Raw genomic sequence first — 15,844 nt, forward strand, 5'->3', positions numbered from 1 at the left:
CCTTTAAAGCAATGTCAAGCTTCAGTAGACCTACAAGAATAGAAGTTTTGTTGATCATCTGCATCAGTCGGTTCAGCACTGTGCAAGAGGGAAAAAGGGAGTTTCTTTATTTCACTCCATTTACACTCCTTTTAATGGAAAAATAGGTCTCAGAGTCACACATTTAGCTCATAAATGAATAGGAACTAAATGTTTTCTCCCTTTTGAAAAAAGACAAGCTAAAAGGAAACAAAAGAGGCCTAAAATGCCCCCTGTGGCTCCTAGCTGTCTCTGAAAACATGTTGCATTTTATACTTTTACTTTACGCTACTCTGGCTTTGAAATAATGTTCTATAAAAGTGCAAACAAGTTAAAATGTCTCAAACACATGACACAGCAGCTGTTGTATTATCTGACACAAAGTGGTACGAGTGAAAATCTGTCTTGCATTTTCTCGTGCAGATTAAAAGAAATCTGTCCTGTCTGAAGGGAGTCTTTGAAGAGGAAATCCAGCGGTGAAAGTATTGTGTAGAAAGCTGATTAGTCCTTCTTGAGTGCGAATCCGAAAGCTATAATTTCAACTAGTGTCTGATTATTGATCAGGGAATGAATGTGTGGAAGAGTTTCTGAGCAGTCAGGTCTTGAACAGTGATGTTGCTGTCGAGATGAGAGTCCTCTTCAGCACCTTGGGCCCATAATTCCCAGCTTCTTTACATGTACTCTCACAATTGCCATTAATACTAAATATATGACTACAGTCAGTTTAGTAGCTATAAGCACATTCAGCCAGGATTTAATCCTTACCTGACCTTACTCATTCTTCTTCACTTTACTTTTGAAAGCAACATTTGCCTAAGCTTGCTGCAATTCCTTCTAAGTCTACGTGTTACTGAATCCTTGAAGTCTTTCTTTCTATAAAATGTGCATTGAAGTAAGATTATTTCAACCTTATTTTAACTTTATTCCAGTGCAAATCACCTCTCAAGTGTTTTTTAAGATAAGAAAAAACAAATATTGTTCTTGCAACTGCATTTATGACCTTTTTTTGACTCCAAGGTTTCTAGATCAGTAGCCTACACTTTAAAAACAAATTTTACTGCAACCACTGCAGAATATTGGATTTAATAATCATTTTATGTCCAAAAATTCACATTATAGACACCACTGCTGACTATCCCTGTGACATATTGGTTATGACAACAGGTTTTGACCCAGTCTTGTTCAATTGGAAATTCAATATAGAGATAAGGTGAAATATTGACAATGTGAAATGACAATTTTTAGCCTCCAGATTATTGTACATTGGAGTTTGATAGAAGAAACATGTTCATCAACAACAAATGCTCAAATCTGCCTTTCTTCCCACTCTCTAAAAAGCAGAAGAAAAACATTTATTTATTGTCTTTGTGGTCGTGATCTCATTTTGTAACAAATATTGAGTGTACTGTGTGTAACCTTAATACTGTGTGTGGTGTTTGTCATAGGTCTGGACGACTGCTTGCAGCAGTATGTATGTGTGTTTGAGCGCGGAGGTGTGTGTGGAGAACGGCTGCTGAGGATTAGCCACGCTGAGCTGGAGGAGCTGGGAGTTTCTCGCATCGGACACCAAGAGCTCATACTGGAGGCAGTCGACTTACTCTGTGCTCTGGTGAGTTTGTGTATTTATGTTGTACTTTAAATGTAGTGCCGGACTCTCATTAGCCATCTTTGCAGCTGCTGCTTTAATGTTTGCTGTTCTCCTTCGGTGCACATTGTGATGGACTGCAGTGAGTTAATTGTCAGTGTCTGCGTTAAGCTCTTACATTTCCCAAATGACACAAACAAAGAAATAGTCTCATTGAGTGTGGGCTTGTGGGATAAATCCAATTTAAACTATATATAGGGTGAGTATAGAGTGTGAAATCTTACACATACGTATTGAAAAAGTTGCATCTAAAATCAATGAATTTTACATTTAAAATTAAAATAACTCTATAACACTAATGTGGTATTTGGGTAGAGAAATACTGGCCATCAAATAAGCTTTTTAGATTAGCTTTTTAGCTTTTTAAACATCAAACTCTACTGGATAATGTACAGTTAATAGCTTAATTTGTATATTTCCTTTATGCCACCAAAAATGTGACATTAATTGGTTGAAATAGATCGTTAAGCAGAAGTTGAAAGCAGAAATTACTGACACACTAATTGTAATTTTAGAAGCATCATTAAAAGACAAGTAACTGAAAAATATGAAGATCTGGATAGTTAGAGAGTCATGTCGTATTCAAATGTAAAAATGCAACTGAAAAATAGGAAGAAACACTTTCCAAAGTAAGATTTACTCAATTTAACAAAATGTAAACTAGGTGCCATCTTTTTTTTTTTTTACTGTGCTGTGCATGTTGGTTGCACTCCATACAAGGTGGTCTTTAATCAAAGCACAGACTGTTACTCAATGGATAAAAGCTGACATAAGCTGCAAAAGGCCTCTGACAGATGTTTCAAATATATGGGGGATGCTTTATGCACTCTGCAGACCAAATTAACCCCCCTTACTTTGCATTTCTGATGACGTGATGAACTAATGAACTGTATACAGTACCAGTCAAAAGTTTGGACACTCTCTCATTCAAGTGAATGGGAAGATGTGTCCAAACTTTGGACTGGTACTGTATATCATTTTTCTTTTTCCTGTATGTTTGTTTTTCTTTATGTTTTTGTTCTGATTTTATGTCCTTACTTTATGTGAAAAAATGTGAAAATCAATAAATATATTCAAGCAAAAACATAAATAACTAAGAGTTTGAATGCTTTAAAAAGACACACAATTAACACAAATCTATTGAGCGTCTTTCAGTTGGAGTCAGTATGATTTTCTCTCTACCAAATGTCATAAAAATCATTAATATGCACAAAACTCCTTCAGAAAAGCTGGTAAACATGTTGACGAATAAGAGTCTTATTTGTATTCATGGTGCTTTGTTGTCTGACAGTTCAACTAATCTGTGTTTATATCTGTGTGTGTGTGTGTGTGTGTGTGTGTGTGTGTAGAACTCAGGTCTGGAGACGGAGAGCGTGAGGACTCTGGCTCACAAACTCGGCGCCTCAGCCAAAAATCTGCAGAATTTCATTTCCGGCCGGCGCCGCAGCAGCCAATCAGAGAGCAGAAGCTCGCGGCGGCTCCCCAATGATCTGCTTACCTCCGTGGTCGACCTCATCACCGCCGCCAAGAGCCTGCTAGCCTGGCTGGACAGGTAAGGCTCTCTGCAGCTGTCTTTGTCCTGTGCACAGATTCACTGAGTTTATCCAATGTAGATAACAGAGATTAGAGTTTTTGTTCTAACTTTTAAAAAACCCAACTATTTAACTTTTGTTACATGAACCTCAATGGTAACACCTGTTAAAGTTGGGATTCCCATGTACAGTATATACCTATTCAAATATTTTAGGTAACTCAGTTGTAAGATTGCAGAGTTCGCTGGTCAAAGGTGACATATACTGTTACTTGAATGTTTGTAGTATTGCCACCTTCAAGTCAAAAACAGGGCTTCAGACCCCCCTGAAAGCTACTTTTTTTCAATATCAGCTCTACTTCCTCATTGAACCCATGTCAAATTGTTCACACATGCCCACCAAGGCCCATCTGTCTTAGTCTGTGCTGCTAAGGTTGTTCCAAGTGTTATTCGCGTTATCCACACGCATCTTTCGGATCAGATTCAGGCTCTTGTGGAGCTGACAATCACAACAGAATGTGCGGATTTGTAGGCTCACCTTAAAGAGACAGGAGCTAAAATGGCCAGTTTCAGAGGCTGAACAGAAAGGCAGCATAAAAAGCCAGTGAAATAATAAATAAGGATTTATTTGAACTGTGAATCATGCAGAAATAGTCAGACTAAAAATGTACACCAGGAAATGTGCATGATACCTCCCCTCTAAAAATATAGTGCATTAATAATATACATCCATTCAATTTGGGTTTAATTACTAGGGATGTTTCGCAGTCATGATAATGACTTGGATGGTGACATGAACGGTAGCCTATTTACCATTCAGAAGCTGATAATAACAATAAATACCTCCCATAGGACATGAACATGAAATCGTGTTGTATCATCTCTCCTCTTGTTCTCTCGGAGAGTGATAGATGGTGGGAGAGGTTATATCAGGTGCTGGATGAGGTCCATTAGTTTAATGTCTTTCATCTAGGGCCTGAGACAGAGGCAGTGTAGCTGTGCCCTTTTATTTGCTCCATATATTTATCTTAGTACATTAGCAACAGAATGATTCATTTATATTTGCCCCTTTTGTTAACTGCAGCAAATCGAAGGTTCATAATTTCAATCAATCAGTCTGTCTTCACTCTCCCAGAGGAGTATATGATGTTCAGCCAGGTAACAGTCAGTCTTTTATCAGTAAAATACAGTAACAAGAGATTAGCTGAACCTCCAGACAGTGAACCACTATATATATATATATATATATATATATATATACAATTTAGAGTTGAATTGATTAATTAAATCTAAACCAACCTTATGCAAAAATAAAAAGGATAGAAGAAGAATCCCACAGTAGATCCAACCTACTCAAATCCATCTAACAAGGTTTTCAACTTCAGGTATGAAAAAGTACAAAAGCTCAAAAGAAATTGGGACATATACAAAAGATGATTGTGTAACAACATTTTAACCTTCTACATAACTAATAAAACTATTTTTCTTTTTTTTACTCTAAATACATTTTGTACAAGTAAAGCTGTGGGGAAACTGAACAGAATTATTGAAAGCTCCAAAATAAACAGAATAAAGAAACATTTTAGTGTCACAGAGATTGTCATTGGGCTTTATTCAAGTCTTTTATCCATTACCTATAAAAGTATTCATTTTATTCTTTCTTTTAGTACGACTAAATGCTCCAATCTGCAAAACAAAAACTGTCCTGCACATTTCTTTGCAGATGTTGGTTGTTGATATCTTTTGAGAAATATGTTTTTCTTCAAGTCAGTCCTCTTTTCTTGCCATGTTTCTCTTTCTCTCCCTCGCTCTCTTCTTCTCCCTGTCACTTCATTTATTCATGACTCGACACGATCTCCTGAACACAACACACACTCGCACGCACACACGCACGCACACACACACATACATCAGATACAGAACTAAAGGTCTTTGACATCGGTTCTTGAAATGCCAGACACCCACATCTGTCCTTGGGCCATCTGAGACACGCAAACGCATAGAGAAGCACATCCACAAGCACACACATACACACACACACACACACACACACACACACACACACACACACACACACAGACCCCCATAGAAACACCCACGCAGGCTCGCAGACACACACCCACATCTGCACATACTGACACACACTTATGCAAGCGTACACGCGGTCGCCCACACACGTGATGCAACTGTAAATGGCAAAGCGACATTGAGATAGGGATAGACTCAGCAGGGCCGCCACTTGATGCGCTCTGTTCTTCATTCTTTAGACATATCTATGTGTTCAGGCATTTTTCAAGACCTCTTTTATGTTTTTATCCTGCACGCCGTACTTACCAAACGTGACCAAAAGAGCATTTTCCAGCTGTGTGAGGTTGCACCAATATAATTCCAAAATGCATAATTGTACATTTCAATAAAATCTCATCTTTAAAAAAATGATTTTGGATGCCTTGGAGTAACAAATGAGCAAGTAAAAGCAGATGATTTTCTTTTTTAAAATCAGAGATGCATGGTCGATGATATGTTGAACTAACGATTTCGACATTGTTATGCTTTCCCTGCATGTCGGGGCTACAATCTGCCTTGCATTAAAACTGGCAATATGAATCCTTTCTTAAAAGGCACATAGGCACATTAGCATAAAGTGTACAGTATAAAAACTGAACTTTCATCTCTCTCTGATTGCTAGTTATTAGACCTCTCAGGGATGGAGGAGAAGTGCAGCAGCAGTTCAGCACCCAGGCAGTGAAACTATAGCCTTTTCTTGTTTTTCTATAATTGACTTGAGAGGGCATTTTGCAACCTTTTCATGTATAAAATAACACTTGTCTGCACAGTGCACATCTATTTTTCTGCCTCTGATACCCCTGTTGCCTTCTCATATAGATACAATATATGCTCATGTCTCGCTCTGCGGTGACAAACATGATTTCCATCTCTCGTTTCTTCGTGCAGACATCAAATCGACACTCTTCCTCTTCAGATCTGCCAGAGAAAAAGACTGAATTCATCCTTCCACTACTGAAATATGTGTTTCTGTCTCTCTGAGCTCCTCATTTCCTCTTTACATGTGCATTTGAAAGCACCCACCTACAATATGAATTAATAAGACGGCCACAGAAACTTCAGTTCATGGGTGATGTATTTTGCTGATAGCTTGAAAATACAGTGGTATGAGGAAAATGTTGAGCCTAATTGGTACTGCTATTTTTTTAACCAACTCAGTGGATGAGCACGAAGATAAACAAACAAACACTGAATGTATTGTAATGCAGCCTTTTAAGACCATGTAATATAATGTTTCATATCTTTTATCATGTCAGTGTGATTGGCTGCTGTCTGATTGATTCAAAGTATCTTTGCCGTCAGGAAAAGGAGGAGATGATTCACTGAACACATTTTTCTACAACTTAGGAAGGATATCAAGTCATATCAAGTCCAAGTGAAGTCGGGAGTCATTTGTGTTCAGGCCAAAGTCGAGTTTTTGATTTTGATTGGATGTCTAAAGTAATCAAATTCATGACTCAAGTCAAAGTCGTGTTGCTCGATTCCACATCACTGAGCCTCCAAGCTTTCTGCTTTCAGAAAGTTTTCTGTTTAAAGCAGTTAAGATGGATATTGGTCTGGTTTGTGTATAGATGCTAGACAAACTAAGCATCATATCGTGGAAAAAGAGAAATATCAGATTATATACAAACAAACAGGATAATAATATTAGGTTTAACATATTTTAAAACCAATTAGAAACCTTCTCTGTGGTTTAATAACAAACAAAAGCCCTTGGTACTGACTAAATATTCATGATATCATATCAAAAAAATACCAAAAAGATATGGAAATATCAAAACTTTGGATGCTTATAATGGAATTGCAGTCTTTTGGCTGATGTATTGTAGAAAACAGGATCAATGATTTTCTGCTATGAGCATTTTTGACATGTGTGAAATGGACACAGGTCTTTCTCAGCCGTCTGTTAAGCTGACGTCATATCATACTCTGTAGAAAACAAAGTGTTGTGTGAGCATTGTTTGAGGGTTGGAGCATCGTGGTTTGCAAACAGAATGTGCAGCCTTAGGTCCTGCATATATATAGCACACAGCCTCAATACTGATGACCCAAATCACACACACACACACCACAGATACATCATACACTAGAGGCTGTGGCCGAATTTTAATCTGGGTCTTTAGAACAGTGAAACAAAGTAATGTGTTTCTGTTGTTTTCAGTGCTTCCTTTTTATACGTGTTGCATGTTAGTAATTCTGTTTGGTTTTGATGTCATTGTGTCTGAATGCAGTCATTAGCACCCCATTAGCCGCAGCGCATTTCTTATCGTTAACACCTTGCTCAAACCTGAGTCTGTTATGTTGAAATCAGCCGGGGCCTCATTTATAAACATTGCGTTCTCACGAAAAAAATGGCTCTAAACACTCTCTTCTCACAGAAAAATTGGTTTTCATAAAAGCAGACTTGACAACACTGCAGTGGAAACTCTGAGCATTCATGCAAAGATTTGAGAGACACTGGGAATTGATGGTGCCAGTAACAAAGCAGCATAATAAATCCACAAAGGTCTAATAATTCTTTTCACACTATTTTTTTCACACAAGAACATCCAGGTCTGAAACAGTGCATTTGTTTGTTTGTTTTCTGAGTGGTTGAAATGACACGTAGAAAGCGTGGAGTGGGTAAATTGGTGCACTTTTGTGCTAAAGAACAGAATGGCCTATTTACCTGCTTCACTACAAGCGTCATTATTCAGCCTGGGCTGTTGCCTCCATCTCTCAGTGGAGGAGTATAAGCGTTGAGGCTCCCCTGGAAGGATCATTCTGTTAACTTAATCATCTAAATGATCTTTAAAAGATATCCGATGTCAAGAGCAGAGATCTTTGCTCTTCTCTGAACTCACTGAGGGCAACTTTTACTGCTTAAATTTGCTTTAATTGCTCATACCAGAGTTATATGACCACTGAGGATAACCTTTGACTTTTTTTTTTTTTTTTTTTTTTTACATTTTACTGAATAATGAGCTTTAGTTGCATTGATTTACGTTTTATACACATGTTCATAATAGCCATTTCATTAATCATTTAGATTCATTGTAGTCTAGATGGCACACAATATGAGGCTTGTGTGCATGTGTGTTGCATTTCAAGTTCATTGAGTTTAATTAAAGGAAAAATCCACAATATATTTACACTGTTCATCAGTTATGCATCAGTTACATTCATGTGTGGCATCATGCACAGGTTTGTGAATGAGGATGCAAAGGTCCTAAACCTAAAATCTATAGATTTACATTTAACATTAAGTTTGCATTCATGACAATATGCTTGAGCTGTTTATAGTCTTCTCTCAGTCTTGAACATTCAGTTGATTAATTGATAAGTTAATCTTTAGCAAATGAACCTTTAAAAATGTTGATAATCAATGAATCAGTTGAGTCCATCTTTTCCATCTTGAAAATACTTGTTCTTTCTTTTACCTTGCTGTAAATTGGATGTCTTTGAATTTTTTACTGTCAACAAGTCTAAAAATGATATGAAACTAAAAAATAATGAATACATATAATGAAAGGAAATTAGTTACACATATGTAACAATATAACCTATTTGAAAGAAAAAAAACATAACAGTCTTTATTAGAAATTTAGAACTAGATTCTTTTTTCAAGGTTTACATCATTTAATATGAGGTAGCCATCTTCCAAAATTATTAAAAAATGTTATAGCAAATAATTATTAATTCATTAATAATCATTAATTAATTATGATTAATTACATTTAAGTAAAGTATAAGTTAAATATTCGTCATTCTATGTATGCAACTTCATTTTCAGTCACAGATTCACTCAAGAATTAATTAATTAATAGTTTTTAAGCATGTGTCCACACAACGTCTGTCGGGTGTCACCCCCCTCCCCCCCATCCCACACCACCACGACCCTTTAATGGCCCTGTCCATCTCCTATGTACATTATCGAATGCAGCAGAAACATTATAAGACATACTGCTGTGTTATCTGTTCCTCCCAGGTCTCCCTTTGCTGCTGTGGCAGACTACTCAGTAACCCGAAATAATGTCATTCAACTCTGCCTGGAGCTCACCACTATTGTACAGCAGGTGTGTGGAATTGTTTGTGTGTGTGTGTGTGTGTGTGTGTGTGTGTGTGTTTTGAAGGCTGATAGCTCTTATTCTCCTCCACTTGAAGTGTGAGGCAGAGGGGAGCTGCTGTGGGTTGCCATATCCCCTTAAGAGCGGTGCGTGTGTGTGTGGGTGTGATGCAGCAGTCTAAGACTCTGCTCTCCGCATCCTTGAGCTTGACTTGATTCTTTGCTATTTACGTGTTTACAGTCTGTCCTTTTGTATGAGTGATGTGTGTATAAATAAAAGATAAACGTGTCTGTTTGTGTGGGCGTATTTTTATCCGCGAGGGGTATAGAGTGTGCAGGTGTAGGGTTCAGTAATGTGAGGCCCAGACAGTACACAGTATGAACGGTGAGACGGTGTGTTTTTGAGCGTGTGTGTGTGAGACAAGATGTTCTCTGCTCGCGCCACATTAAATTTTTCCTTGTCCCCCAGGACTGTACGGTGTTTGAGACGGAGAACAAAATCCTTCATGTGGTGAGTTTCGCTTCCTCAGCCAGCTGTCGCTTTGCTCTGTGTTGATGGGTAGCTTTCTGTTTTTGTAAGACCTCACATTTCCTCATATCCATTCAGACATTGAAACTCCCGTCTCAGTGGTGCTTCCTGTAGCGTTTTAAAGTAATAGTTCGACATTTCAGAAAATAGGTATTCACTTTCTAGCCTGTGCAATAAAGGATAGATTCTGGTTTTTTCAAGTGTGTCTTACTACAATACTGATGGGCCTGTGTGGAAATGGGCATTTGAAGCTGTAAAAATTGAAATGATCCCCCCCCCCGGGATGAGACTACACGATGAGGGACAAACTCTACAAAATGTATCTGAAAGTTCAGCTTGAAGTTTTTATGATGCTGATATCTGCCAAAGCTTTTTTTTTTGTTTTCGCTTAAAGATCCTTGCTGCCCTATGGCGGAGGAACACAATCTAGTTGTCACACTGTTACTGGAACTGGCAAGGTGACTGAACCACATACTATATTCTTTATTCCCGCTTAACCCTTCGACAACTGTTGTCAGCTTAGCCGATTCAATGTGGCCATGTTTTTTTTCACAGCCACTCTTCTACTGAGTGTTCATACCCATTTTGACATCTTTTAGTCACAAAGCCTCTGGAACTCATTTTGTTATTGTTTTGTTTGTTTCTGAACACAGTAGACAAACAAACAAAGACACAAACCATATTTCATGTCTCATTAAGCACAGAGGCAGAGGAAGCAAGCCGAGGTTTAAAGGATAAGGGCAACAGCTGGAGACCTGCTCTGAGATGTTATATGTGAACCAAACCCCCAAAATACTCCAGTAGTGAGGATGTTTGAGTAGAACAAGCCGCATTACATCAACAAACTTACTACTGAAATGTGTCCCTCTGTCACAGCTCAGAGTGGAAGTTCATAACGTGGAAAAAAGGGAATTTCGTACTTGACAGACTGTAACTTTGGATGATACCGACTCGAAGTACAATAAAGTACTTGCACCACCTTTTCTATACATTGATATATGAAGATTAATCATTACATACCTGCAAATTACACCCCAAAACTTGCAGGATATTAGTATAAAACTAATGGACCTTCAAAATAAAGCATTAGCTTGATGCTAGCAAGAGTTATTCAGCGAAAAGTACAAGATGGACAGATTTGAACAAAGACAAAAATGATAACCGTTCAAGAAATGTACTTTGAGCAAAAATCTAAAATATGAAGAAGCTTATCATACTCCTCAGCTTATCGAGCTGCCAATACAGCTTTCCAAAAAGAAGCATGACTGAAAAAGTTTGGGAGCCACAGCTGTGGATTATCCAGAAAACACACCGTCAACATTTTTTATTCTTACAAAATTTCTGCCAGGGAAATGATCCCTAAAAATGTTGTCAGCATGTTGTGTGGATTATTCATGGAGTCTTCAGTTGTTTCTGGTAATAAATATTGATGGTGAATTTTTCAATGCAGCGAGTCCTACAAATGAAAAGTTGTATTCTGTGAAAAATAAAGCAAATACACCAACGCTGGCTGAGAAAAATATCTTCTCTTTTGGGTGAACTGATGCTTTTAAAATGCTACACGAAGCACCAGTGAACAAAAATAAACCACAGCGATGTTAAAGCTGGCAGCTTACATTCTAAAGCTACAGGATTTAGATTTGAAGAGATATCTGAAGCAACAGACTCTGCTTCACTGGACAAAAGGCCAAATAAGTGAGCGATACTTCAAATACGTTTTTCCTCAGTGAAGACGAAACCAGAACATTTGATTAAGAAGAGAAGAAGTAGGAACATTATTTGTGAAGGGAAACAAAAATGATTTATTACACCTAGAGTCATCATTTAGATAAATGCGAGGTAAAGATTGTTCATATTTTTGTCTTATTGTCATCTCTGTCTTCTTAATAAATCACCACTGGGGAACCTGTTTGTTATAAAAGCTCTGTGTGCTGCTGCTTACTTGTCCTCTCTTCTTTTTTCCTCTGTAGTGCAAGACTCTGTCGGAGGTGTGTGAGCACATTGTGTGTGTGTCATCAGACCCACTGGTTTCTCAATCAGCCCACCTCGAGCTGGTTCACCTCACCAACATCAAAACCTCTGAAGGACTGGTAATGGCTCTGTGTGTGTGTGTGTGTGTGTGCATGCTGGGTTTGATTGTGTTATAAACTGGTATCCTCTTTTGTGTTTGTATTTAAGTGTTTAAGACTTTCTGTGTTTTTGCTAATTTATGTAATTACATATTTTGTGTATTTATGCTATTTGAGCAATTACATCTTAATAGGTGTCCAACTGCACAACCCTCTCTTACTTTCTTCAAGTGTCATAGGAAAGGGAGAAACATAATTATTATTACAATCATTTTCTGCCAATGCAGGGTATGAGATTGAAGCAACAAACAAAGTGACTAAAACAGTACCACATAAAGCTGTTTCTAACTGCCTCGCTTCTGCCAGAGCTGAAGGAAACAAAACTAGAAATATGTATTTGATCTTCAGTCAGAAAGTTGAAGGAAAATGTTTCATTTGGTGGCTGAAAGAGCTCAACACACTGCATGTAAATAGACAAAACACAAGCTAATGAAGAGAAGATCTTCACCACGTTGACAGCACATGTCACATCTACAGTAGAAAGAAAGAAAGAAAGAAAGAACACTGCAGTTTGGGTAAAACCCCAAATTCAGAAACACATTTGACAATTTGACAACCTAAAATACAGAAACAGCACAAGTTGCAATAAACAACATAACTGAGTAACAACACAATACAACTTTATGAGAGATACTAAAACTGATGAAAATGCTAGTGATAAGTAAAAGGCTGTGTGTATCACCAATGATCATTCCAATAAATGATAGTTAGCCCATTTTTTTAGTGTTCTTGAGTGGTTGACATATTCATTAGTGTTTCATGTGTTGGCGGTGTATGTGTCAAATTGGCAAATGCATTCGATAATCTTGTGTTTAATATATTCGCAGCATTTTTTTTCCTTATATGCGATGTAGGTGTTGTCAAAGTGGCGAAAAATCTCTTCTTCGTCAGCTGGTGTTTTGTCTCTTTGTCTGTCATTTCTTTAGTCAATTATAGATCGCTTTTATTTCCCTCTGTCCTCTAGGGAATGTACATAAAGTCAACCTATGATGGCCTCCATGTGATCACTGGAACTACTGAAGGGGTAAGAATGTCACAATCCCGTGTTTTATACATGCACTTCACACGAGACACAAATTAAGCACTTCCCACAAAACAAGCGATGCTGATTTGCCTCCACAAGCTCGGGGCGTTGAACGGTATAGAAAACCAATCCTTTACTCAGAATATCGGTGAAAGCTGACAACATTTGGATCCATAACAGAGTATCAGATTACATAGAGATGACTCTGCAAGACTTTCCCACTGCTACATTATAGCTTATTTAACTATGTTGGATAACTTCCAAACGCTACAGTGCAGGGATCAATAAACTCAGATCAATTCATAGTTGCCTGTCTTCTTTCTCTCTCTCCTCTCACCTGCTCTGTAGTCTCCAGCTGACCGCTGTAAGAAGATCCATGCGGGAGATGAAGTCATTCAAGTTAATCACCAGACTGTGGTGGGTTTCTTCGTGTGTGTGTGTGTGTGTGTGTGTGTGTGTGTGTGTGTGTGTGTGTGTGTGTGTGTGTGTGTGTGTGTGTGTGTGTGAAAAAAGAAGACAAAAAGACTACTAGGTAGGATAAACTGCATGTTAATCATTTACTGTAAATCTATGTATATTTAACTACGTTTCAGTCAGCCAACCCACAGAGTAGATAATAAAATGCAGTGCAGTGTTTAGCATCTAGGCTCTAACCTCGCTGCACCCCACAAGGAAACATTGATCGTTCACAGCAGGGAGCGTTGAGAATGATACAAATTTCCCCTCCTATGGGAAGATAGACTAAAAAGCCTACAGGTGGATGCTGAGGTGGAGATGGAGCTTTTGAAATGCTGCATGAATGGCAGCAGCAAGCAAGCAAGCGTAGGTCGTGTGGCAGCAGGCAGGCAGCCAAGTGTGAGCAGAGCACTGATGACTTAATAACGTCATGATTATAAGGATGAGTTAGATATATGTTACAGTGAGGAGAGTGTGGCATGTGAGCAGAGCGGCAACTCAAGTACTGTAGGACTTCCTGAACTAATTTGACCTATTGATGGAAAATAAGCAATTTTTAGGTTTCTCAACTGATCATAACTGACAGTATAGGCCTGTGTTTCTATAGATAATACTGATGTAAAAATCTTTAAAGTAACAATCCTTAAATCCACTCAGACATATTATTTTCTTTGTTCCTTCAGTTGGATGTTTAAGCTTCACTGAGCAGAGTGATGTATGTGCAGGTTTTGTTTTCACATTCATCTGCTTAACGTGGATTTTCTCTGTGCTCATTGAAAATCTGAGTTTGAGGCGAGTACCTACGACCATGATTTATAATATCACAGCTCGTTTGGAAGCCAGTCACGGACTACTATACATCTTATAAAAGTGTGATGTTTAAACTTGAAGCCTCCAGTACACTGAGAATAGACTTTACAGTGAAGTAGGAGACAATTCAGCTAAACTTACGAAATGAAAATTATTTGCATATTCATAGATTCTGGAGTTTTCAATTAGGGGTAAGGAGGCGATTTAAGGAGGTAAATTAACTTCTTTTGTGCAAAAAGCAATTTAGACACGATTTATTATTACTTAATTATTTTATGTCTTAAACTATTACTGGGTGGCATCATCAGAAAAAGATTCCTATAAAGCAGCATGAATTAGTTGTTAGTGTTATATCGTCCTTGCTTGTCAATCATATTTGGAGTTATAGCAACTTTGACCTTTCTGTTTACAGCCATAGTGCAGATTGTGCCCTTAGTTTAACAAGACGCAAGTGTACGCAGCTTGCATCGCAATCAGTGTAATCAGATCCTCCACACCTTCTCTGCACCTCTTGCATATAATCAGATCTCAGGTCAATTCAGTGAATATAATTAAGATGCATCTGAGAAAGAACCTCTCCACAAATAGCATATGGCTATAAAGTCAAAGTGTAGACACTTTCGCAGTAGATTTGTCTTCACAAACAAAGAGTGTTGGCATGGATTTGTGGCTAAATATGAAAGATGTATGATGAGATACATTTGTTTTCAAATTGAGGGCAGGTTACATCACATGAAAGCTCTATAGATAGACTTTCCACCTCCACACTCACTTGCTTTGCACAGAAGCCTCAACAAACAAGATCCAATCACGACATGGACTGAATTCAAACCACGAGCTGCATATACAGTGAATGCTATAAATAAGGTTGGATGTAAAGATATAAATACGGTTGTGATTGTACTGTTTATTATCCAGATGATGATATCTTGCCAGAATGGTCTTTAACGCTCTATCATCTCACGTCCACAGGTGGGATGGCAGTTACGTAACCTGGTCGGTTCGCTGAGGGCCGATAAAGGCGTCGTGTCCCTGACCCTGAAGAAGCGTCCGCAGAGCACGCTCAGCTCCGCCCCGGCGCTGCTGAAGAACATGCGCTGGAAACCCCTGGCTCTGCAGGTGGGATCAGCTCTACCTTTTATAGACTTTATTAAAGCACTGCACTGGCCCACATAATTCCCCACTGCCTTCCCTTTCCCAATACGGCCTCAGCCAAAGCGTGTAATTAGGTCAGGGTACTGTGGCTCAGCATGGTTTTGTTTGCCAGCCGAAACACACTGGAATGAATTGAAAGGGAAAATTGATGGCACCCACCACGCACATTCCCAGAGCTGCCACAAATTATGAAATGTATATCCCCAATTAACACTAATTATCGACAATCAGAAGGAAACACAAAGGAAAACAGCATTGCTCTTCCACCCTGCGTCATTGTTTCTGTGTGATTACATTAGAAGAGTCTCAAAGATGGTAATTTGGGTTTATTACAGCTTGGTACTTATTTTTGTAGATGTGGCCATTATTTCTGTTGCTTACTGTAAGATAAGGCTGAAGTCACCAAAGTAATTACTGAGTTCTGGGAACACAGCG

At 38.3% G+C, this 15,844-nt stretch overlaps 1 protein-coding gene across 1 annotated transcript in view; it reads left to right on the forward strand.

Annotated features, from left to right (window-relative positions):
• Positions 1-15,844, forward strand: part of cnksr2a (connector enhancer of kinase suppressor of Ras 2a) — a 47,045-nt gene that overhangs the window by 12,925 nt on the left and 18,276 nt on the right. The window contains exons 2-9 of the mRNA XM_053342320.1: positions 1,464-1,627; positions 3,013-3,215; positions 9,229-9,316; positions 9,776-9,817; positions 11,806-11,925; positions 12,929-12,988; positions 13,337-13,405; positions 15,227-15,373. Coding sequence (XP_053198295.1) covers positions 1,464-1,627; positions 3,013-3,215; positions 9,229-9,316; positions 9,776-9,817; positions 11,806-11,925; positions 12,929-12,988; positions 13,337-13,405; positions 15,227-15,373 — 893 coding nt within the window. The remainder of the gene's footprint in view (positions 1-1,463; positions 1,628-3,012; positions 3,216-9,228; positions 9,317-9,775; positions 9,818-11,805; positions 11,926-12,928; positions 12,989-13,336; positions 13,406-15,226; positions 15,374-15,844) is intronic.

Source organism: Scomber japonicus, chromosome 21, assembly GCF_027409825.1.
Source record: "Scomber japonicus isolate fScoJap1 chromosome 21, fScoJap1.pri, whole genome shotgun sequence".
Classification (NCBI taxonomy): domain Eukaryota; kingdom Metazoa; phylum Chordata; class Actinopteri; order Scombriformes; family Scombridae; genus Scomber; species Scomber japonicus.